General features: G+C 46.2%; 3 protein-coding genes and 1 long non-coding RNA gene across 4 annotated transcripts in view; 2 read left to right on the plus strand and 2 right to left on the minus strand.

Moving 5' to 3' along the window:
* The window catches only part of fgb (fibrinogen beta chain), a 6285-nt gene extending 2095 nt beyond the window's left edge, over nucleotides 1-4190 (plus strand). The window contains exons 5-13 of the mRNA XM_030338152.1: nucleotides 809-877; nucleotides 1045-1159; nucleotides 1730-1836; nucleotides 2140-2254; nucleotides 2551-2670; nucleotides 2759-2881; nucleotides 2971-3065; nucleotides 3153-3343; nucleotides 3547-4190. Coding sequence (XP_030194012.1) covers nucleotides 809-877; nucleotides 1045-1159; nucleotides 1730-1836; nucleotides 2140-2254; nucleotides 2551-2670; nucleotides 2759-2881; nucleotides 2971-3065; nucleotides 3153-3343; nucleotides 3547-3778 — 1167 coding nt within the window. The 3' untranslated portion in view covers nucleotides 3779-4190. The remainder of the gene's footprint in view (nucleotides 1-808; nucleotides 878-1044; nucleotides 1160-1729; nucleotides 1837-2139; nucleotides 2255-2550; nucleotides 2671-2758; nucleotides 2882-2970; nucleotides 3066-3152; nucleotides 3344-3546) is intronic.
* A 3241-nt stretch (nucleotides 4191-7431) lies between these two features.
* LOC115529504 (fibrinogen alpha chain) lies at nucleotides 7432-10961 on the minus strand. The gene is made up of 4 exons (XM_030338278.1): nucleotides 10613-10961; nucleotides 9865-10048; nucleotides 9228-9373; nucleotides 7432-8753 (listed from the first exon to the last, which is right to left on the minus strand). Exons 1-4 carry the CDS (start codon nucleotides 10631-10633, stop codon nucleotides 8490-8492), a joined length of 615 nt encoding a protein of 204 aa, XP_030194138.1. The 5' UTR covers nucleotides 10634-10961; the 3' UTR covers nucleotides 7432-8489.
* A 162-nt stretch (nucleotides 10962-11123) lies between these two features.
* Nucleotides 11124-16063, minus strand: fga (fibrinogen alpha chain). Its single transcript, XM_030338095.1, has 8 exons — nucleotides 15855-16063; nucleotides 15257-15355; nucleotides 14753-14936; nucleotides 14521-14666; nucleotides 14113-14211; nucleotides 13739-13894; nucleotides 12744-13398; nucleotides 11124-12048 (listed from the first exon to the last, which is right to left on the minus strand). The coding sequence occupies exons 1-8, from the start codon at nucleotides 15909-15911 to the stop codon at nucleotides 11348-11350; spliced, it is 2097 nt and encodes a 698-aa protein (XP_030193955.1). The 5' UTR covers nucleotides 15912-16063; the 3' UTR covers nucleotides 11124-11347.
* A 128-nt stretch (nucleotides 16064-16191) lies between these two features.
* On the plus strand, nucleotides 16192-20105 carry LOC115529536 (uncharacterized). Its single transcript, XR_003973572.1, has 3 exons — nucleotides 16192-16764; nucleotides 17193-17240; nucleotides 17682-20105. It is a non-coding gene; the product is annotated as an uncharacterized LOC115529536 (long non-coding RNA).
* Nucleotides 20106-22503: the final 2398 nt, after the last annotated feature.

The raw sequence follows: 22503 nt of genomic DNA on the forward strand, positions 1-22503 counted from the left end.
GTTGGCACCGTAGAGATTACTATTATTAACTACTGTTAACAATGCACACGCGAATTGTGTGCACTCATAACATTGTGTGTGTGATTTTATGAGATCACGGTTGATGTCATGACGTCCTGTGTGATGTCATGACGTCCTGTGTGATGTCATGACGTCATGTGTGATGTCATGACGTCCTGTGTGATGTCATGACGTCCTGTGTGATGTTATGACGTCATGTGTGATGTCATGACGTCCTGTGTGATGTCATGACGTCCTGTGTGATGTCATGACGTCCTGTGTGATGTCATGACGTCATGTGTGATGTTATGACGTCATGTGTGATGTCATGACGTCCTGTGTGATGTCATGACGTCATGTGTGATGTCATGACGTCCTGTGTGGTGTTATGACGTCATGTGTGATGTTTAGAGGTCACGTGCAATGTTACAAAGTCATGTATGATGTTCTGACATCATGTGGGATGTGATGAGGTCATGTGTGATGTTATGACGTCATGTGTGATGTTATGACGTCATGTGTGATGTTATGAGCTCATGTGTGATGTTTTGAGGTCATATGTGATGTTATGAGGTCATGTGTGATGTTTTGAGGTCATGTGTAATGTATTGACATCATTAGGGATACTATGAGTTCATGTGTGATGTGATGGGGTCATGTGTCATGGGATGAGGTCATGTGTCATGTGATGAGGTCACGTGATGAGGTCATGTGTCATGTAATAAGGTCATGTGTGACGTTTTGACATCCTGTGTAATGTGATGAGGTCATTTGTAACGCTATGAGGTATGCTCCTGTGTTCCCTTAGGGCGTTCTCTGTCCCACTGGCTGTGAGCTGAAGACCACCATTTTGAAGCAAGAGACCAACATCAAGCAGGTATTCAGAGGTTCAGCTAACCATTCAGCTTACCATTTAACTAGCTTAACATTTCGTTAACTAAGGCTTCCACGAGGCAGAGAGTGGAGCCAGTTCAGCAGATGAATGTCTCGGCAGGTAAGCTAATGCTAACTTTGTGCTAACTGTACTTTTTTTTTCCCTCCAAGGCCGTGGCTCCCCTAAGCCGGCAGGTTGACGAGCTGTCCCGCTCTTCCAACAACATCTACTCCTACGTGGAACGGATGTCTAATGCCCTCAGGGAGCGGCAGAAGGTCGTTGATGGTGAGAACAGCGGTTATACTTTAGCATGAAGCTAGCCTTTAACATGCAGAAAGGGAGCGTATCTATGTTCCCCGGGTCCTATGTTCCCCGAGTCCTATGTTCCCCGGTTCCTATGTACCCCGGGTCCTATGTCCCCCGCCTTGTATTCGACCGAGGAACAAAGGACCCTGTGAGCAAATCTTTTTTTCGTAGGATGGTAGGGGCAAGTACCGCCTTTTTCGCCTCTGATTCGCCTGTGATTGGTTAGAATGTCTCTCCTCCGATTGGTTATGGTTACCCTAACCCTGACTCTAACCCTTTGCACCCGGGGAACATAGGACCTGGGGAACTTCAGCATGCAGTTCATGATATTAGGCTACCTGTCTGCACACAGTTAGCGTATAAGCATGTTAGCCTCTAGCATGTCGTTAGCTTTAGCATGCAGTTATTCTTTGGCATAATGTTCGTCTTTAGCATTAACTTAGCATGTTAGGCCTGTTGACATACCAGATTAGCTTGTGAGCTCAAGGCATTGCCTTCTGTTCTATTTCTTATCCGGGCTACTAACTGATATTTGATGTTGCCCTGCAGGCAATGGTCAGGTAGTGAGTCAGTACACGGACACCCTGGAAGAGCAACATGCTTACATCAAGGAGACCATTGACACTGCCTTCCCATCCGACATCAGACTCCTGCAGGTAGGGCTGCCAACGCTAAGACTAGTGTTAGAAGCTAGTCCCAGTGCTAGGAATAGGGCTAGGATTTAGCTGCTAGTCCACTGCTAGTGCTAATACTTGGGGCGGCAGCTAGCCCCACGTGCTAGCGCTAATACTATGGTTGAGGCTGTTCCCAGCCCTCTTACTATGACATAGTGCAATCGCTAAACACTAGCCATAGTATTAGCTTTTCACCCAAACAATGGCACTATGACTTGGGTTAACTATGATGTATTCAATATCAATGTAGTTTTGGCTCTGATATATTGTATCTTTGGCAATTAGGGAGCCCTTTCAAAGATCAGAGAGAAAATTCAGAAGCTGGAGAAAGCCATACAGACCCAGCAAGTGAACTGTAGAGAACCATGCGTCAGCAGTTGCCCTATCCCAGTCGTCTCTGGTAAGCTGTACCTGTCTGTCTGTCCAAATGTCTGTCTGCCTGTCTGTCCGTCTCTCTACCTGTCTTAAATATAATGTATGATATAGGATATTGTATCGTATCTAATAATGTATTACATAGGATATTATATCTTATTTAATAATGTGTGATATAAGATATGGTATCTTATATAATAATGTCTGACATTAGATATTGTATCTTATATAATAATGCATGATATGGGATTTTGTATCTGATATAATAATATGGGATATATTGTACCCTGTATATATATGTTGTTGTGGTCTATTTTCTAGGTAAGGAGTGTGAAGACATCTTCAGAAAGGGCGGCGTTGACTCCCAGATGTACTTGGTCCAGTCTGGCCCTCTGAGCCCTGGATACAAGGTCTTCTGTGACCAAACCACCAAGGACGGAGGTCTGCACACCTCCCTCTCTGACTGTATTTCTACCTGCCAGTCTCCCTGTCCACCGTCCAGTGTGTTAACCTGTCTCTCTCTCTTCAGGCTGGCTCCTCATCCAGAACAGGATGGATGGGAGTGTGGGCTTCGGCCGTCGCTGGGACGACTATCGCCGTGGTTTCGGCAACGTCGCCTTTGATGTGGGCAAGGGCCACTGCCAGACTCCAGGTAGGGTCCTCTGGAGCACAATGCATTCTGGGAGTTCTGTTCTGTCGTCAGTAGCCTGTAATTGTAGCTTTTACTTGCTCGTGTGACAGGGGAATACTGGCTGGGTAATGAGCATGTCAGCCAACTGACCAATATGGGCCCCACTGAGGTTCTCTTTGAGATGGAGGACTGGTCCCAGAACAAGGTATAGAACCTCCCTTCCCACCGTAATACATACACACACACCTGCAAAGTGTCCAGGTCAAAGGTGAACAACCCTCTCTGTGTTCAGGTGCACGCCATGTACAGTAAGTTCACCATCCAATCAGAGTCCAGTAACTACCTGATGTCGGTGGACGGCTACTCCGGTACTGCAGGAAACACCCTAGAGCAAGGCGCCACTGAGTTGCATGGAGAGAACAGAACCATGACCATCCACAATGGCATGATGTTCAGCACCTACGACCGCGACAATGACAAATGGTACGTGTGTGTGTTTTTGTGCTTGTCTGCTAGCTTCAGCTTCAGCAAACTCAAAGCAAGAGGCTTTTAACGAGTGATCTCATGAACCAATAAACTTTCTGAAAGGAGATAGTTACATAGCTAGCATGAACTATCTGGTTAGCTTCTCCAGCTAGTTAGTTATCATATTAAGCTACTTAGCTAAAAGTCTTGCTCTCCTCTAGGATCCCGGGTGACAGCAGTAAGCAATGCTCTATGGAGGACGGAGGCGGTTGGTGGTACAACCGCTGCCACTCGGCCAATCCTAACGGCCGGTACTACATGGGCGGGGCTTATACCAGCAGAATGGCCAAGCATGGCACAGACGACGGCATGGTGTGGATGAATTGGAAGGGCAGCTGGTTCTCCCTGAAGACAATGAGCATGAAGATCAGACCTTTCTTTCAGGGCAAATAGAGGGTCCAACACACACACAGACATTAGGCAAACTCTTTAACACCACCCTGACAAAAGGCTCTGATATTGATTGAGGCTCATACGTTTTCCCACACGGTTCATATCAACTGCTATAACCATCCCAAAAAGACACCATGTTATTTTTTATAATTTATATTTTATTTTCAAACTAGAAACTAGGGCCTTTTTAACTCGTGGAATATTTCAACATTGAAGCAGAATTGTTCACCTGAACGGTACAATGAAATGTTACAGCAGAATGCTACATGTTACGATTAACCTGTGTGTGCTTGGATGTCAGATGTCAATCGTTCTGCCGGGTGCGTGATGTCAGTGTTTCCATGTGTGATGTTGTCAGTGTTGGGTGAGTCAAAGTACTTATTGTCTTAATAAAAACCCATTCACTTCTAAAGTCTCGTGCTGTTTTCAATACTTAAAAACACCCCAGCCCTGAAAGGTTGCATTCTGTCTAGACCTGCATGTCCTTCTTACGACCAAACCACCCCCATATAAACCAGAGACACGTTCAACTGGCACACAGACAAATTACTTGTTTCAAATCAGAAACTAAAGACGATTTCACAGACAGCATCTAAAGAATCTGACACCGTCTTCAGACCAACAGTCTCCATAGTAAAAGTCTTCCGACTGACAGTGTCTCAGAATGACAGCATGTTCAGACTGAAATGGTCTCCAGACTCTGACAGTCTCGAGTCATGCATCAATAGGAGATGGACAATACGAGTCTTGTTCTTCAAACTTAACTCTTTATTTCTCACAATTTTCTTCTCAATTTGAACACTGATGGCTTCGTAGGTTGTTAGACTGTACAGGGTTAAGGTCAGGAAATAAAATACCACAGGTTCGATATCTGCTAACATGCCATCATAGCAACTGGCTGTTTGAAATAAGCAGTTAGGTTTTTCTAGCTAATTCATGACCTATGAATTATTATTGCTACTCTGCGTGTGTGTGACGGTTTAATGCATCTACCTCCGGCTGCAGAAGGGACCGTGGAGACACTGGCCCTCATTTATCAAACGAACATAGAAATGAGCGCAAATCTGAACGCATGATTCATCTTACGATAGGACCCACGTGAGATTCACGAAACTTTCGTATCACACCAATCCCAGCGTACGAAGGATCTTGGTGTTGATAAATACGGCGGCTGAGAACGATCGTAATTAACGTAACACGCCCATATAAAAGCACGTCTTCAGAAGTCTCGCCCCAAACTTTTACGACATGGAGAAACGTCCAACGGTAAAAAAAAAAAAGAGGAATTTTTCCGAGACCGAAATGGAGACGCTCGTGTCACTGGTGGATGCGAACCGTCTGGTTTTGTTTGGTAGCCCAAAAGCTGGCATTAAAGGCAAGCAAAATAACGCTATATGGAAGGAAATAACTGTTGCAGTGAATAGTGTTTCCAATGTTCATCGGGCTACGGAAGAGGTTTGTTAATTAAATTAATTAAATAATAAATGAAATGTAAAATTTCTGTTATCCAGCTTAAAACATTTACATATATGCTATTATTTGCATTGCGTTAAAGTTATTTTATTCCGAATAAGGTGAAGAAAAAATGGTCCGACATGAAGCTCAGCACCAAAAAACAAATGGCACCCCATTTGCCAGTGCAATATTATGCAGAACCCCACATGCTAAAATAATATTGCAGGTCTTTTCTGGGCTGTAGAGCAACGTTCCCCCCGCTGACCCGATGGACATCCACCTGCCCTTGAGTAGGCCTATACATCGCTCCACTGTTGCCCTTGTGCGCGTGTGAGCGCTGTTGAAGTTGCGCTCCTGATCTATGTTCGGATGAGCCAGAGGAGTTATTAGGTACTCGTTCAGGGCATAGCCTTTGTCACCTAGATGAATCACATCAAACTTTTAGTGCGATGTCTTTAACGTTTTTCAAGAGAAAAAAAAGTGTGACTGCAGCGTAACTCACTGAGGAGATGACTCTGACCATGTAGTGCGCCCTGATGTAGACGATGGCCAACGTTGCTATTTTGGAAATTAAAAGAATCGTGCGTGCCCCCAGGCCATCGGGCCACCATGTTCAGGAATGACATTCTGGCATCGCAAATAATCTGAACATTAACTGAATGGTAGCTTTTGCGGTTGAGGCCTATGCGTAATCATTAGTAGATGGTGGCTTCATACGCACATGGGTACAATCAACCGCACCAATCCCATTTGGAAACCTAGCAATAGCATAAAAATCCCGTTTGATTCCAGTTTGCTGATCGTTATTATATGGGAATTTAATATAACGTTCGGAGAGGGAAATTATAGCTGCCAAAACTGCTGGCATGGTTCGGCTAATAGGCCTACTTGGCTGGGAAATACCAGACCTGTCCCCGATCACCCGTTGAAAGGTCCCGGTGGCCAAAAACCCCAAGGTCTCGCCTTAACTGTGGCTCCAAAGCATTGCATAGCTCCATCAGGAGATGCCTGGGAGACGAAAACGACTCAAGAGCCATTCATCGCTCTCCATAAAAAAATCGGCGCGGTCTCGAAAAAACTCTCTCTCGTCTTAGACGTGCGTTGAGGTCCTCTAACAGAGCCAGATCTGCCATCGATGAGACTCCACCACCTATTTGGCAAAGCTCCTGTTTATATAGACAGCTGAATAAACATTTCACCAGTCACATTCTAATTATTTTCATAGCAATACTGTTTTTAATTAGGCCTGACTTGATTGTAATTGTTTGAACGGCTGGGCTAATTCCAATTTATTTTGTAATTAATACAGATGTGCAACATGGGCTACTTGTGCTGCACTATTCATCAGTGAAATACCCGTAAGTTGCGCCAAAAAAACGTCCGTACACAAGCTCAGACCTGACGTGAGATTTCATCGCAGCCTGCGCTCACGTTCAAATTGATAAATGCCAAGCTCAACGTTGAAATGAGCGTACGTCCATTTTACGCCCCTTTTCTCTCGTACGCTCGTTTGATAAATGAGGGCCACTATGCCCTGAGACCAATGTCACTTTATTTATTTATTTATTTATTTATTTTTACCCAATTTATTTATTTATTTTTACCCAATTTTCACTTCATCACTTTAGTTAATTTATGCTGCCAATAATTGCTGCTATAATATTTATCACTTTACCACTTTTACCACTAATACCACTTTATCCAATCACTCCTTTTCACTTATTTAGTTTGTACTTATTTTATTTCCATCTATTTTATCTATTTTGACTCCAACCCTGTATTACTTTCCCACCTTTGTATTGTAACTGTTGCACAGTAATTTCCCTCGGGATAAATAAAGCATCTTGAATCTTGAATCTCATCATACCAACTAGTATTCCTCTTTGTGGATTTCTCTCTCTACAGACCAGACACACTATAAGTGATGGCTGTAGGAATATAGAGCTATTCCACACTTATTTTAACAGATAAATATTGCTTTCAGCACTTTTTATATTTCAGTAAAACACGTTCGTAATAGTACCACCTCCTTTTATATTACAGTAAACCTGTTTCTAATAGTACCACTGCCTTTATTATTACAGTAAAACCTGTTTCTCCTAGTACCACCTCCTTTCATATTACAGTGAAACCTGTTTCTCTCCGTACCACTTCCTTGATATTATATATATATGTATATCGAATAAAATGAATCAAAGTATAACACAAATAAATGTATTTTCTATAAGACTCCATGACAGTACTCATATTACTGCAATAATACATGGTATTATTTATTCTTCAAGATAAAACAGCCTGACTCTTCAGTAGTGTTTCGGGCAGCAGTTTGTAACTACAGCTCCATTTGGAGGTGGGTTGCGGCCCAACATGGCCCCGAACAACAAAAGCATCACAGACTCCGGTGTGCTCGGTGGTTCCTGCTTGACCAGAGGATAGTTGTGATCATATGACAGCCATCTCATGTGAGGTGATAGTTGTGATCGTGTGACAGACGTCTAATGTGAGGTGATAGTTGTGATCGTGTGACAGCAGTCTCATGTGAGGTGATAGTTCTGATCGTGTGACAGCAGTCTCATGTGAGGTGAGAGTTCTGATCATGTGACAGCAGTCTCATGTGAGGTGAGAGTTCTGATCATGTAACAGACGTCTCATGTGAGGTGATGGTTGTGATCATGCGACAGCAGTGTCATGTGAGGTGATGGTTGTGATCGTGTGACAGACGTCTCATGTGAGGTGATGGTTGTGATCATGTGACAGACGTCTCATGTGAGGTGATAGTTCTGATCCGGTGACAGCAGTCTCATGTGAGGTGATGGTTGGGATCATGTGACAGACATCTCATGTGAGGTGATAGTTCTGATCATGTGACAGCAGTCTCATGTGAGGTGAGAGTTCTGATCATGTGACAGCAGTCTCATGTGAGGTGAGAGTTCTGATCATGTGACAGCCGTCTCATGTGAGGTGAGAGTTCTGATCATGTGACAGCAGTCTCATGTGAGGTGAGAGTTCTGATCGTGTGACAGACGTCTCATGTGAGGTGATAGTTCTGATCATGTGACAGCAGTCTCATGTGAGGTGAGAGTTCTGATCATGTGACAGCAGTCTCATGTGAGGTGAGAGTTCTGATCATGTGACAGACGTCTCATGTGAGGTGATAGTTCTGATCGTGTGACAGCAGTCTCATGTGAGGTGATAGTTCTGATCAGGTGACAGCCGTCTCATGTGAGGTGATGGTTGTGATCATGTGACAGCAGTCTCAGAGGTCTGGGTGTTCTGGGTGAAGGCGTGGAGGGTGGATCACCAGCTTGTTCTCCTCAATGTCTCCAAAGTGTCGCAGCTGTTCTTCCAGTCCGCCGGGGGCGGAGGTTGCTACGTCTGGGAGCTCCCGCCTGGGTGGAGGAGCAGGAGGAGAGAGGGCTATCTGGTCTAGGAGGTCCGGGTAGTCCTCCTCCTGGAGCCTGAAGGTCAGCCTGGAGGCGCAGGAGCCCTGGCAAGCCCGGATCTTAATGTCCACGTCGACCTGGACACAAAACAACCTCCTCATATATCTGTTATCTATTATCTATCTATTATCTATCTAATACATATATTTGTGTATATGTTATTACCACTATTATTATCATCATATATTTACTGTATTATTATATATTATTATATATCTTGTATGTGTGTTTGTGTGTGTGTGTGTGTGTCTGTGTGGGTGTGTGTCTGTGTGGGTGTGTGTGTGTGTGTGTGTGTTTGTGTGTGTGCGTGTGTGCATGTGTGTACAGAGAGAGAGCACTGTCCCTGACCGATGGACTTCCAGTAAATGTTTGGACAACCATGGACAATGTACCAACCAACCACCGACACTGACATACACACACACACACACACACACACACACACACGCACAAACACACGCACACCAGCACAAACACACGCACACAACCACACACAATGACACAAACAGATAAACAAACACTGAAACACCCACTCACAAAGCCCTCCTAACCTCTGTATGATAAAGCTCTTCCATCTGTTTCTGGACCTGTTGCCTCAGCTCCTTCAGTCTCTGTGACGACGCAGACGATAGTTTCCGTAGCAACCTCAGCTTCCTTGCCAGTCGGTCGGCCCCGGCAACATACCGGAGCACCGAGTCTGAGGAGGACCGAGTTCGGATCATCATCATCCTCATTCAATATTAACCCCACTTTCCTGCTGTCGGTCTTTCCTCCTGTCTGTCTGTCTGTCTGTCTTTCCTCCTGTCTGTCTGTCTGTCTGTCTGTCTGTCTGTCTGTCTGTCTGTCTGTCTGTCTGTCTGTCTTTCCTCCTGTCTGTCTGTCTGTCTGTCTGTCTGTCTGTCTGTCTGTCTGTCTGTCTGTCTGTCTGTCTGTCTGTCTGTCTGTCTTTCCTCCTGTCTGTCTGTCTGTCGGTCTGTCTGTCTTTCCTCCTGTCTGTCCGTCCGGCCGTCCCTCCGTCCGTCCGTCCGTCAGTCTGTCTGGTCACCTGGCTTTCTATTTTTCTCTCTCTGTCTCTCCGTGGACCCGTCTGTCCTCCTCCTGTCTGTCTGGGTCCAAGGCCTCTCCCGCTGTCTCTCCCTCTCTCGCTCTGTCCGTCTGCGTGTCTGTGTCGTCGGTCGCCTGTCTCACCGCGCTGGGAGCCGAGTGCGTGTCTCTGGGTGTGGTAGAACACCCAGCTGGAGCCCAGGGTGGAGCGGGAGGCGTGGTGCTGTCGCTCCACTCCGTCACACACCTCCAGCATCCTTCTCTCCACCGCCACCTCCTGCTGCAGGAGCAGAGCCTGCACAACACAACCAGAGGGACAGCCAGAGCCCTGGACACCCGCACAGCCAGACACACACACACACACACACACACACACACACACACACACACACACACACACACACACACACACACACACACACACACACACACACACACACACACACACACACACACACACACACACACACACACATACCCACCGTCACTGAGGGTACTGAGTGTGTGAGTTTGTGCGTGCGTGTGTGGGTGTGTGTGTATGTCTGTCTGTGTGTGTGTGTGTGTGTGTGTGTGTGTGTGTGTGTGTGTGTGTGTGTGTGTGTGTGTGTGTGTGTGTGTGTGTGTGTGTTTGTGCGTGTATGTGTGCATGTGTGTGTGCCTGTGTATGTGTGTGTCTGTCAGTGTGTGTGTGTGTGTGTCTGTGTGTGTGCATGTATGTGTGTGTGTGTGTGTGTGTCTTTCAGCGTTTGTGTGTGTGTGTGCGTGTGTGTGTGTGTGTGTGTGTGTGTGTGTGTGTGTGTGTGCGTGTATGTGTGTGTGTGCGTGTATGTGTGTGTGTGTGTGTGTGTGTGTCTTTCAGCGTGTGTGTGTGTGTGTTGGTGTGTGTGTTTACCCAGTCTTCATCAGTGCACATAGGGTACTGATGGGGACACGCTGATCTCTTGTACGTCTGAGAGTCCAACCGGCCGTGCCTCCTCTTCTTCAGCTGCAGACACACTTCAAACACACACACCAATTTATTAGTCACCTCATGATGTCATATTCGTGACATTAATGTCCCATTTCAAGCACACATACCGGTATGTATTGGTCACCTCTAAATCGTACGTAAATCATACCTGATGTAATCATTATAGTTTTGGTTCATTATGAAATTGAGTCATGCCTTGCTATCTGTTCTATGTAATGTTTCATAGCATCTGAACTGTGCTCAGTTCATGCTGTCATTCAGATGTTCCTGGGGATGTGAACTTTTACAGAAACAAGGGAGCTAGCATAGGGCCGCTCTGCTTGTGCGCTATGTCTGTCTGTCCAGTGGAAGTCATCACTAGGGTCAGTGCTGACTGTGTGACTTTGTGGAGTCCTGAATACCAGTGTGTTGAAACAGTGAGACGACACAGGAGTTAAGTATGCAGGGCATCGTTATTTATTGATCGGTTATCAGAAAGCAAACAGAAAAACAAGGATAGAACAACAGCACACAGGTCATCGGCTTCAGAGTTGACCCAAAAAAAACAAACGTCTGGACAAACAGACCCTCAATCCTCTGGAACAAACCAACCCACCACCCACCCCTCCTGTGGAATAAACCAACAAACTCCCTCCCTCCCCTCCTCCTCTGGGGAGGTCAGAAGGCGGCTGGTCTGATGGACATGCGGACCCTCTTTAGGCTGTAGTCGGCGGGCTTGTACGTAGTCCACACCACCCCGTTCTCCACCTCGTAGGGAGAGTTGTTCTCCGGGTCGTACGTCCCGCGGTAGTAGACCCCGTTGAGGTTGGCGGCGAGACAGTTGTTGTACCACCAGCCCCCGCCGTGCAGCTCCGCACAGCTCCCCTCCCCCCAGCCGTCCTGGTCCCGGTCCGGTGTGCTGAACCTCATCCCGCTGTGGGACCGCAGGGGCCCGGCGCCTCCCAGGGCGTCCCCGGCCTCTCCCTCGTAGTGGGACACCTCCAGACGGAAGCCCTCCTCCTCTGAGCCCACCCTGACGCCGTACTGGGCCGTGGCCACGCCCCCCTCCCAGTCCTCTAGCTCCACCCTCAGCATGCTCTCGCTCCGGCTGGTCAACAGGTGCAGGTTGTGGTTCCCAAGCCACACCTCGCCCCGGCCCTGCGCGTCCACCGAACCGAAGCCCTGGCGGTACTCGGCCCACGACCGGTTAAAGCTCTGGAGGCCGGTCTCCCTCTGCTGGACCAGGAGCCAGCCCCCCATAAAGCCTGACTGGTCACAGTAAACCTCAACTACCCGGGTTTCCTGACCCTGACCCACGTTGACCTCAAACAAACCGCTCGCCTTCCCCCTCGTGTGGTGCTTCATGATGTCGGCACAATCTGAGAAGAGAGTCACCGGTTAGCTTGTTCTCCTGGGTAGTCTGTGCTGTAACGCAATCCTGTAGCCTGTGCTGTAACCCTTATCCTGTAGTCTGTGCTGTTACCCTAACACTGTAGTCTCTGCTGTTACCCTAACTATGTAGTCTGTGCTGTTACCCTAACTCTGTAGTCTGTGCTGTAACCCTAACTCTGTAGTCTGTACTGTGACCCTAACTCGGTAGTCTGTACTGTCACCCTAGCCCTGTAGTCTGTACTTTCACCCTAACACTGCAGTACTGCATTCCTAACCTTAACTTCTAGGTAGTCTAGTCTGGACTTCTGTAGATAATGCTCTCTGAATAATGTTGTCTTTAAGATTTAGGTTTTGGAATTTTTTATTATTTGAAACCTGTGGCACCATGCATTATTTTATTCTTAAGGAACATTGTCGAAGAACCTTGCATGATATTATTAAGGAACCCTCGTGATATTGTTAAGGAACCTTTCATTATTCTGTTTAGGAACCTTGCATGATATTGTTAAGGAATCTGATATTCCACGTTATCCATGTGTCCTCAATAGTAATGATAACCCTGCCTATTTAATATTTTGGTACATAAGGCTAGCTGAGGAGCTAGCTGGGGAGCTAGCTTGGGCTGAAGCCAGCTAGCTAATTGAGGGTGGGGGGAGGGGGGTGTTTCACTCCTAGCCTGTACCTTTTCCTGCATGATCTGACTGGACGACAGAGCTGCTCTGTATGCTGCGCGCGTGGACATCCGGGAAGTCTTCATCAACACCGCCCATCCCGAAGGTTCCCAGGTCAAAACCGGAGTTCCCAAAGTCCCCAAAACCAGTTTTTGAGTCCATGAGACTGCCCTTAGCTCCGCCAGTGAGTGATGTCAAGGAGTGGGTGGATGAGGAGGAGGAGGAGGAGGAGGAGGAGGTGGAGCCGCCGCCGCCGCCGCCGCCGCCGCCACCGCCGCCACCGCCGCCGCCGCCCAGAGAAGGGAAGAAGGTCCCCATTCCTCCCCTACTGGACTCCAGAATGGCCCTGCACTCCGGTCCGCCTTCGATGACCTCCTCCCTGGTCTCCTTTGGCCCTGTGGGCGTGTGCGTCACCACCGTGCGGATGCTCCTGGTGCAGGAGCTGGTGGAGGTGGAGTACGCGCCCGTCCCTCCGCTTATCTCAGTGATGCCCTTACTGCCTGTGCCTGAGGAGGAGGAGGAGGAGGAGGAGGAGGAGGAGGAGGAGGAGCCGGAGGAGCCGGAGGAGGAGCCGGAGGAGGAGGAGGATGTACCTGGGACCTTGGATACGGTTGCTGGGGAAGTTAAGGACCCCTCCGTCTCCAGGGTCAGCTGCATGGCTTGGACCTGAAGAACAACATATTACCATTACAACTAGCAGTACTACTAGTCACATTCTACTACTAATACTATGTGCTTTATGGTTTGGACCTGAATGTACTCTACTACTCCTACTTCTACTTCTACTATTGTACTACCGACACTATTTCTAATACTATTACCCATACTACTACTACTATTACTACTGCTACTACTGTTACTACTACTACTACTACTACTACTACTACTGCTAATACTGCCACCACTTCTATATGCTACTTCTATATTATGATCTCTGAGGATAATTCATTCTGCATCATTCTACATTATGATTATCATGTCAGAAGCAGGAGCTGAGGGCGCCGACCTCCGAGAACAAGGCCCTGGTCTGCTCGCCGCCGGACGGGTTGGACTTGTACTTCTCGTCCACCGCCGTCAGCTCCTTCAGCGGCCGGCTCTTCATGACGGACAGCGGCCGGGACGGACCCCTGCTCTGGGAGGCATCCGTGTCCATCTGGTCCATCTGCGGAGCACACACACACACACACACACACATACACACGCCGGTGAACGGAGAGAGACGGGTGGACAGACCGACAGGCGGACAGGTGGACAGACCGACAAACAGGCAGCTAGCTTGGTAGTTGGTGGGTGAGTCGGGCCGGTCCGTCGGTTAGCTAACTCGTAAGTTACTTTACTTGGCGGTGAGTGAGTGAAATCGCTGGTTGAGTGAGGTCTCACCTGTTTGTCCAGCGTCACGTAGCTCGCCCGATCCACCGAGAACTCTGTGTAGGTCTTACAAGAACCTTTGCATGCACGCAGCTTCATGTCTATATCCACCTGGAGAGAGAGAGAGAGAGAGAGAGAGAGAGAGAGAGAGAGAGAGAGAGAGAGAGAGAGAGAGAGAGAGAGAGAGAGAGAGAGAGAGAGAGAGAGAGAGAGAGAGAGAGAGAGAGAGAGAGAGAGAGAATTTTGACGAGCTTGTATGCCTGTGGCTCTCAACAGCCTGACTCTCAAAGGGCTTCACAGGCCACATGATAAGACCACGCCCGTCTCTAACCAAACCCAGAGGGAAGAAGCCTAGGGAAGGAGAATCCTCTTCCAGGGCCGGCTAGGAGGGAAGTAGGCCTGCCAGCAGATGGCGCTCACCTCCATCCTCTGGATGTCAGTGACCTGGTTCCTGATCTGGTTCTTCATGGTGGACATTCGTATCAGCTGCCGGTCGATCTTGACCTTCATGTCCACGATGCGCCGCCTCAGCGTCTGGGACAAATCGAAGTAGCTGCTGTCACCTCCTGGTGTGGGAGGGAGAAGACAGGAAGCATGAGGGAGGGAGAGGGGAGAGGAGGCGAGGGACGAAGGAGTGTGAGCAGCTGCTGACCAGAGTCGGAGGTCAGTCCTTCCTTGATGTAGTCGTAGGTCTGCTTGGTGATGCGGTCGGTGGAGCTGGACTGCGCCTGGTGCTTCTCCAGCAGCGTGCGGATGCGGTCGATCTTCTTCATCATGTCGTGGTCGTGTTTGTCCATCAGACCCAGGATTTTGCAGCCAGACGGACACTTGACGCCCTGGGGAGAGAGGAGAGAGGTTAGGAGACGAGGAGAAAAGAGAGTAGGAGAGGAGAAGAAAGTGGAGGAGATGATGAGAGAAGGGGGGAGAACAAAAAGAGGAGCGAAGAGACAAGAGGTGAGAGGAGAAAGGAGAAAAGAGGACAGTAAAATGTACGTTTGAGCAAGTGGCTGGGGTTTGTGTGTGTGTGTGTGTGTGTGTGTGTGTGTGTGTGTGTGTGTGTGTGTGTGTGTGTGTGTGTGTGTGTGTGTGTGTGTGTGTGTGTGTGTGTGTGTGTGTGTGTGTGTGTGTGTGTGTGTGTGTTTGGGTGTGTATGTACCCAGTCTTCATCAGAGCAGAAGCCCCACTCCTTCTGAGTAGCACATTTATCAGCCGAATAGCCAGCCTCCACAGGTCTTGGGCCTCTGGGGTCTATATCCTGGGGGGGGGGGGGGGGAGATGTCAGAAAGCAAAGAGATCACTTCAACAACATTAATTTGTCACATTCAGCTAATAAGATAACATTGTCTGCTGAGAGGTGGATTTTAAGAGTTAGGCGAGCCACTATCAAAACCAAACTCTATTGAAGCTTTAGCCATTTCTGTCAGATGAAGGTTTCTGCCTAACGTCTCAATGGAAATTTTAGACTTGGTGCTTTCAAAATAAAAGCTCTGACAAAATGTTCTAAAGAACATAGTCCTACAAGTTGAATGCCAATACAATTCAACTTTACTTTGAGTTATTTGCTGAGCTATTTTTCAATAGAGTAATTATTTTTGTGCGTTTCTGGATATTAAAGATTCAAGTAATTAAAGATTAAAATAATCATTTATTAGGTTTGATTATTTTGTAGTTGATATCATGTTGTACCCCTGGATGTATTCTGTAGTATTATAATGTTACGGAGTATATCAGTGTTAAGAGGGGCTTTTACTCACCTGGGCTGAACGGCACACCAGACCTGCGAGCAGTAAAATAACAGTCTGTAGCCTCATTCTCTTGTCTTGTTTCCCTCCTCAGTGGAATTGGTGAGTGCGCTCTCGGCTCCGTTCAGCTCCTTTAACCTCTGAATTCTGACTCACCGCAAACACTGACTCAGAGTTTGGTTAACCATCTCTCTCTCTCGCTCTATTGATCGAGCTGTTCCTATTGATCGGTTTGCTCACAGGCCGAACTTCATCCCTCTGAACAGGCTGATGGCAGCGGCCCTGACGGGAAATCAGACTCTGACAACACAAGATGAGTCAGCACCACAAGCACAACAATAACACGTTCTACTGGTTATACTGGGAGCTGACAAGAACCATTACAATCTTCTACTGGTTAGACATGGGGCCGTCCATTACAACCAGTCTTCTACTGATTATAGTGGGAGCTTCCCATTACAACCAGTCTTCTACTGATTATAGTGGGAGCTTCCCATTACAACCAGTCTTCTACTGATTATAGTGGGAGCTGCCCAGTCTTCTACTGGTTATAATGGGAGCTGTCCGGTACAACCACAGTCTTCTACTGGTTATACTGGGAACTGCTCAGTACAAAAACAGTTCTCTTCTGGTAAGGACCCTGCAGTACTGATTTTGCAGGAGTCCGGGCAGCAGGTCGGTCAGTGTTATGATGATGTCACTAAGTTTAAGTTTAAGTTTCAATTTTCAACTGCTATTTTCCGAACTGGAAACAGGAAGCGTGTGTTATACTGATAGTCTTCATGGTGGCCTGTTACCAAGGGGGTAAGTGGTTAAAAGGTAAGTAGAGCAGGCAGGGAAGTGCGATTCTGTGGTTAACACCATCACATTCATCTCTTGAACCATGTACAATCCGTCAAACACAGGATGTCTGCTCTTCACGGTAAGTCCAGCTCGAAGTCTGTCCTATACGGTCCCTCTGAAACACTTAAACAATGTGTTAGGGTTATAGGAGATTAAGAGGGTTAGGTCTAGCGTTAAGGTTATAGGGTTAAAGGGAAAGAACCTTAAATGTTAGAAGGGTTAGAGGTTTGAGACTTAAAGGTTTGAGAGTTAATGGTTTGAGAATCAAGGGTTCGAGAGTTAAAGGATAGAGACGTAAAGGACAGAGGGGACAGGTTTGAGATTTAAAAGGTTATAGAGTTTAGGAAATAAAGGGTTAGAGAGTTACTGGTTAGAGGGTTAAAGGTTAGAGTTTAGAAATTAAATATCTTAAGGGTTAGAGAGTTAAATGTAATTAAGTTAAACGTTACAGAGTTAAAGGATGAGGGTTATATAACTTACCACTATCTCTTGGTTTTGCTGCTGTAGTTTCAGTTCTGCTATTGGTTCTTCTGCTCGCCTCACCACAGACTTACGGTAAATACCTATCAACGCAAGTTATGACTGTTTCTAAAACCAGGATGTGCTCTGACTGCTTCTATAGCAGGGTTGTGCCCTGGCTGTTTCTATAGTCAGGATGTTTTCTGTTGTTACAGCCATGCTGTGCTCTGAGTATTTCGATAGTCGGGCTGTGTTCTGTTTCTATAACCAGAGATGTTCACACTGTTTCTATAAACAGGTTCTGATTGTTTCTCATGTCCTGTCTGGCCTGTCTCTCTCTCTCTCTCTCTCTCTCTCTCTCTCTCTGTGTCCAAGTCTGTGTCTCTCGCCGGGTCTCCCTGACTGTCTCTCTCTCTTCTTTGTCTCTCGCCCGGAACCCTGACTGTCTCCCTCTCTCTCTCTCTCTCAGTGTCCCAGTCTATGTCTCTGGCCCGGTCTCTCTGACTGTCTCCCTCTCTCTCTCTCTGTCTGTCCAAGGCTATGTCTCTGGCCCGGTCTCTCTGACTGTCTCTCCCAGTGGAGGGCAGGTGTTCGAGTATGAATCTTTGTCTCTGGGATGCGATCCAGCAGACAGTCCCGAAGGATCTTCCACGTGAGATTTACTCACGAAAGGTTGTGTTCATGGCGATGACGATAATGGATCATGTATATACGATCACTTGATCATGATGTTGATGCTGTTCTGGGTCTGCAGCCCTTTGCTAAGCGGAGGTTTGTCTTGGTGTGGGAGTCACTGGGGGGAATCATCTTCCACCAACTGCCTCATAGCCACCCACGAGCAAGCAGTCTGACAGCGGCCTGTACTGGTGTCAGTCCTCCCAGGGAGACAGCAGTTCCGCCCTTCACATCAATGTCACAGGTCACACCATCATCACCACTGTTCCCATCGCTGCACTCATCAGCACCACTGTTCCCATGCCAACATCCCATCAACACCACTGTTCAAATGACTACAGCCACTAGAACCACTGTTTCAATTACTACACGCATCCGCCAGTATACATGATGCATACACATCAGTTCCCATGAAAGTACCATCATCACTATACAGGCCATACTTATTATCCAATGGTTTAGATGCTATAAGGTGTACTATTAGTGTGCTGTGTGTTCCAGGTGGTCATGTGATCCTTGAGAGTCCAGTCCTTCCTGTGATGGAGGGACATAATGTGACTGTGAGCTGCGTAGACAACTGGGGCAGCCCCAGCCCGGGGCTCTGTCATCTCAACTTCACCAAGAAGTACGACACCGCCACCTACTGGTGCCGGTCTGCTACTGGCCAACACAGCAACATGGTCAATATAACAGTCCACGGTACGATAACCTTTTGCTCCACTCTAACCCTCACCTAACTGACCTCATCTTAACCCATCCCTAAACCTCTTTTATCTTAACATTCCGTGCATGAGCTACTTTCTGACTGAAAGTGGGTGAATATCAATGCATGATAGAAACATTTTGTTAAACCACTCACAAGTGGTTTGGTTTACAAAAAAAAAGACCTATTGACATGTTAGTTAAAATGTATGCTCAGTGCATTCTGTGCTCATCAACATTTCCACATCAAAAATATTTAATCCAAAAACCACTTACAAATGTTATGTTGACAACACTATTGAAACAATTACTTTTTATTGCAACTGTACATGAATAAATAGGCCATTTGACCCTGGACTAACGCGGTATTCTATTTGTCCATTTTATTGGCTCCATTCTATTTTGAAGACGTCTAATTTAAGGCTCTACCGAATAAATAGTATTGGTATATTGTACATTTTCCTGAGTGCCTTGAGTATTGAAGTTGTTGAGTTTTGAGTCCCTGGTGTTCTTTCATGTTACAGGGATAAAAGAAAGCATACAGTTTAGGAGGATATTGTGAGAAAATGTGTGTTATTTCTGGTGTAAAGAAGTCATGTGACCTCTGTGTTGGTCAGACAAATTCAGCACTGGTCTTAAATGATGAGATTCAGTAAAGCCTAAAAGGTCCCCTTTTCCAACGATACCAAGCACCATATTATAGAATATCGACAATATCCCTACCATGAGCCTAAGGCAGTTAGTGACTTCATGAGCTGAAAAAAGTAATTTAGCTACGACTTCTGCACTGCCATATTGATTGTTCTAGTACTAGGGATGTATACCTTGCCAAAAACCAGTATGAGACTTTGTCTCCCCAGATGATACCGATGGTCCACATTTGGGGCCCTGGCTCATGGACTATATACTGTTAGAAATGTTACTGTGATAAATTAAACAGTTATAAATGTTTTCAAATGTGTTTTCAAAGAGTTATACTGACTGATCAAGTCATAATGGCTGTTTTATAAAAGCCGTGGCTGATGGTCTATGTTTCATGGTCTGTCTGTTTCCTTGTCTTGTTTTGGTGTGTATACTGTTTTACTTTGGTATCTCCGTCTAGTTTCTCCCCATGTCCGGTCAAGTTTCCCTCCTGTGTGATTACTGCTCCCTCCCCTAATGTATTTCAGCTGTTCCTTGTTGCGTGCCCTGTGTTTGGCATTTAAGCCCTTGTCTTTCCTTTGTTCCTTGTCGGATCATTGTGTTTTGTGGTGAGTTGTGTCCTGTGTGTTACCTGTGTTCCCTGTGTTACCCGTGTTACCTGCGTCACCTGTGTTCTCGGTGTTCCTTGCCTTTTTGCGTTAATGAATTACCCTTTACCTGCCTGCCTGCCACCCGCTAACCGTGCGGCAATCCACTTGTTAAACTTGTTACTGAATCTTATAAATGTAACCCAATATGTTTATAAATTTAACAGTGCAAACAATTTAACCAAATGTGTTTATAGAAGTAACTGTGTTATAAATGTCGCCAAATATGTTTATAATGTAACTAACTGTGTTGATAAATGTAATTAAATGTAACTCAATGTGTTTATAAATGTAACTAAATGTGTTTGGTACTGCTCATACGCTTCCACCTCATAGCGAAAGAGGAAGTCACAATAACAAGGTAATTATTCTCTAATCTGTGTGTGTGTGTGTGTGTGTGTGTGTGTGTGTGTGTGTGTGTGTGTGTGTGTGTGTGTGTGTGTGTGTGTGTGTGTGTGTGTGTGTGTGTGTGTGTGTGTGTGTGTGTGTGTGTGTGTGTGTGTGTGTGTTTTTCCTTGTCGTCCCAGTATCAGGGGGATGTACCCAGGATAACAACAGCTTGATGTCAGAGATCCATGGTTCAGGTGGCTGTTGATAAATTTCACACCGCACGGCGGTGTGAAAGCAGCTTTACACTGTTTAACCTGCAAGCTAGCTTGCCTGCAAAAAGCACCAAGCTAAAATTAGCTACTGTAAAGGCCAATTTCAACCAGAACCGGCACGGAAGCGGCACAGCAGCAAAGCGGCTGTGTTCCGTACTGCAATCCCAACTGGAAGCAGTACGGACACGTTCCGGCTGATGGCCCAAGACGTGAATAATTATAATAGCCCTAGATGAATTGTAACAATAATTATGAATAGAATGATTGATGCAATATTTTTCAGGAGTTATATTCAACCCCTTCACAATATATATACATCAATATTATAACCCATTAAATACGGTATGATTTCTAGATGTCATGCAACGTCGCAGTCCGCTCGCAACACTGGACTTGCAATTAGAGAATAGACAAGGCATCGACGCAGACTTTAATTTCTTCTTTGCCACTGATTAGCTATTGATACCATAGATTCACATGAATATTCATGAGCAAATGCAAACTGATTGGCTGTAGTGTTCTGAGACACGACTGCGAACCGGCAACTTTCAGTTTAGGAGCATATTGTGAGAAAATGTGTGTTATTTCTGGTGTAAAGAAGTCATGTGACCTCTGTGTTGGTCAGACAGATTCAGCACTGGGCTTAAATGATGAGATTCAGTAAAGCCTAAAAGGTCCCCCTTTCCAACGATACCAAGCACCATATTATAGAATATCGACAATATCCCTACCATGAGCCTAAGGCAGTTAGTGACTTCATGAGCTGAAAAAAGTAATTTAGCTACGAGTTCTGCACTGCCATCATGATTGTTCTAGTACTAGGGGTGTATACCTTACCATAGCGAAAGAAGTCACAGTAAAAAGGTAATTATTCTCTAATCTGTGATTGTGTGTGTGTGTGTGTGTGTGTGTGTGTGTGTGTGTGTGTGTGTGTGTGTGTGTGTGTGTGTGTGTGTGTGTGTGTGTGTGTGTGTGTGTGTGTGTGTGTGTGTGTGTGTGTGTGTCGTCCCAGTATCAGGGGGATGTACCCAGGATAACAACAGCTTGATGTCAGAGATCCATGGTTTAGGTGGCTGTTGATAAATAGCAGAACGCCTCCACCAGAACCTACCACACCCACAACCAGACCTAGCATAATCTACTACCAGCAGTGTAGATGTGTTTATAGAAGTAACTGTGTTATAAATGTCGCCAAATATGTTTATAATGGAACTAACTGTGTTGATAAATGTAATTAAATGTAACTCAATGTGTTTAGAAATGGAACTAAATGTGTTTGGTACTGCTCATACGCTTCCACCTCATAGCGAATGAGGAAGTCACACTAAAAAGGTAATTATTCTCTAATCTGTGTGTGTGTGTGTGTGTGTGTGTGTGTGTGTGTGTGTGTGTGTGTGTGTGTGTGTGTGTGTGTGTGTGTGTGTGTGTGTGTGTGTGTGTGTGTGTGTGTGTGTGTGTGTGTGTGTGTGTGTGTGTGTGTGTGTGTGTTTTTTTCCTTGTCGTCCCAGTATCAGGGGGATGTACCCAGGATAACAACAGCTTGATGTCAGAGATCCATGGTTCAGGTGGCTGTTGATAAATTTCACACCGCCAAAGCAGCTTTACACTGTTTAACCTGCAAGCTAGCTTGCCTGCAAAAAGCACCAAGCTAAAATTAGCTACTGTTAAGGCCAATTTCAACCAGAACCGGCACGGAAGCGGCACAGCAGCAAAGCGGCTGTGTTCCGTACTGCAATCCCAACTGGAAGCAGTACGGACACGTTCCGGCTGATGGCCCAAGACGTGAATAATTATAATAGCCCTAGATGAATTGTAACAATAATTATGAATAGAATGATTGATGCAATATTTTTCAGGAGTTATATTCAACCCCTTCACAATATATATGCATCAATATTATAACCCATTAAATACGGTATGATTTCTAGATGTCATGCAACGTCGCAGTCCGCTCGCAACACTGGACTTGCAATTAGAGAATAGACAAGGCATCGACGCAGACTTTAATTTCTTCTTTGCCACTGATTAGCTATTGATACCATAGATAGACTGTATACTATTACAATACCCTGTGAATTGCATAGAAATATT

Source organism: Gadus morhua, chromosome 17 (assembly GCF_902167405.1).
Source record: "Gadus morhua chromosome 17, gadMor3.0, whole genome shotgun sequence".
Classification (NCBI taxonomy): domain Eukaryota; kingdom Metazoa; phylum Chordata; class Actinopteri; order Gadiformes; family Gadidae; genus Gadus; species Gadus morhua.

What these genes read in the sequence shown, in the direction of transcription:
- LOC115529504 (XM_030338278.1), bottom strand. Translation starts at nt 10,633, where the DNA reads ATGTGCACTGATGAAGACTGG. An exon ending in CGCACTCGGCTCCCAGCGCG is followed by an intron (nt 9,374 to 9,864) that starts GTGAGACAGGCG and finishes GGTCCTCCTCAG; the next exon opens with ACTCGGTGCTCCGGTATGTT. An exon ending in AAGAGCTTTATCATACAGAG is followed by an intron (nt 8,754 to 9,227) that starts GTTAGGAGGGCT and finishes TTTTGTGTCCAG; the next exon opens with GTCGACGTGGACATTAAGAT.
- fga (XM_030338095.1), bottom strand. Translation starts at nt 15,911, where the DNA reads ATGAGGCTACAGACTGTTATTTTACTGCTCGCAGGTCTGGTGTGCCGT. An exon ending in AGGACTGACCTCCGACTCTG is followed by an intron (nt 14,667 to 14,752) that starts GTCAGCAGCTGC and finishes CTCCCACACCAG; the next exon opens with GAGGTGACAGCAGCTACTTC. An exon ending in GTCAGATCATGCAGGAAAAG is followed by an intron (nt 12,049 to 12,743) that starts GTACAGGCTAGG and finishes CTCTCTTCTCAG; the next exon opens with ATTGTGCCGACATCATGAAG.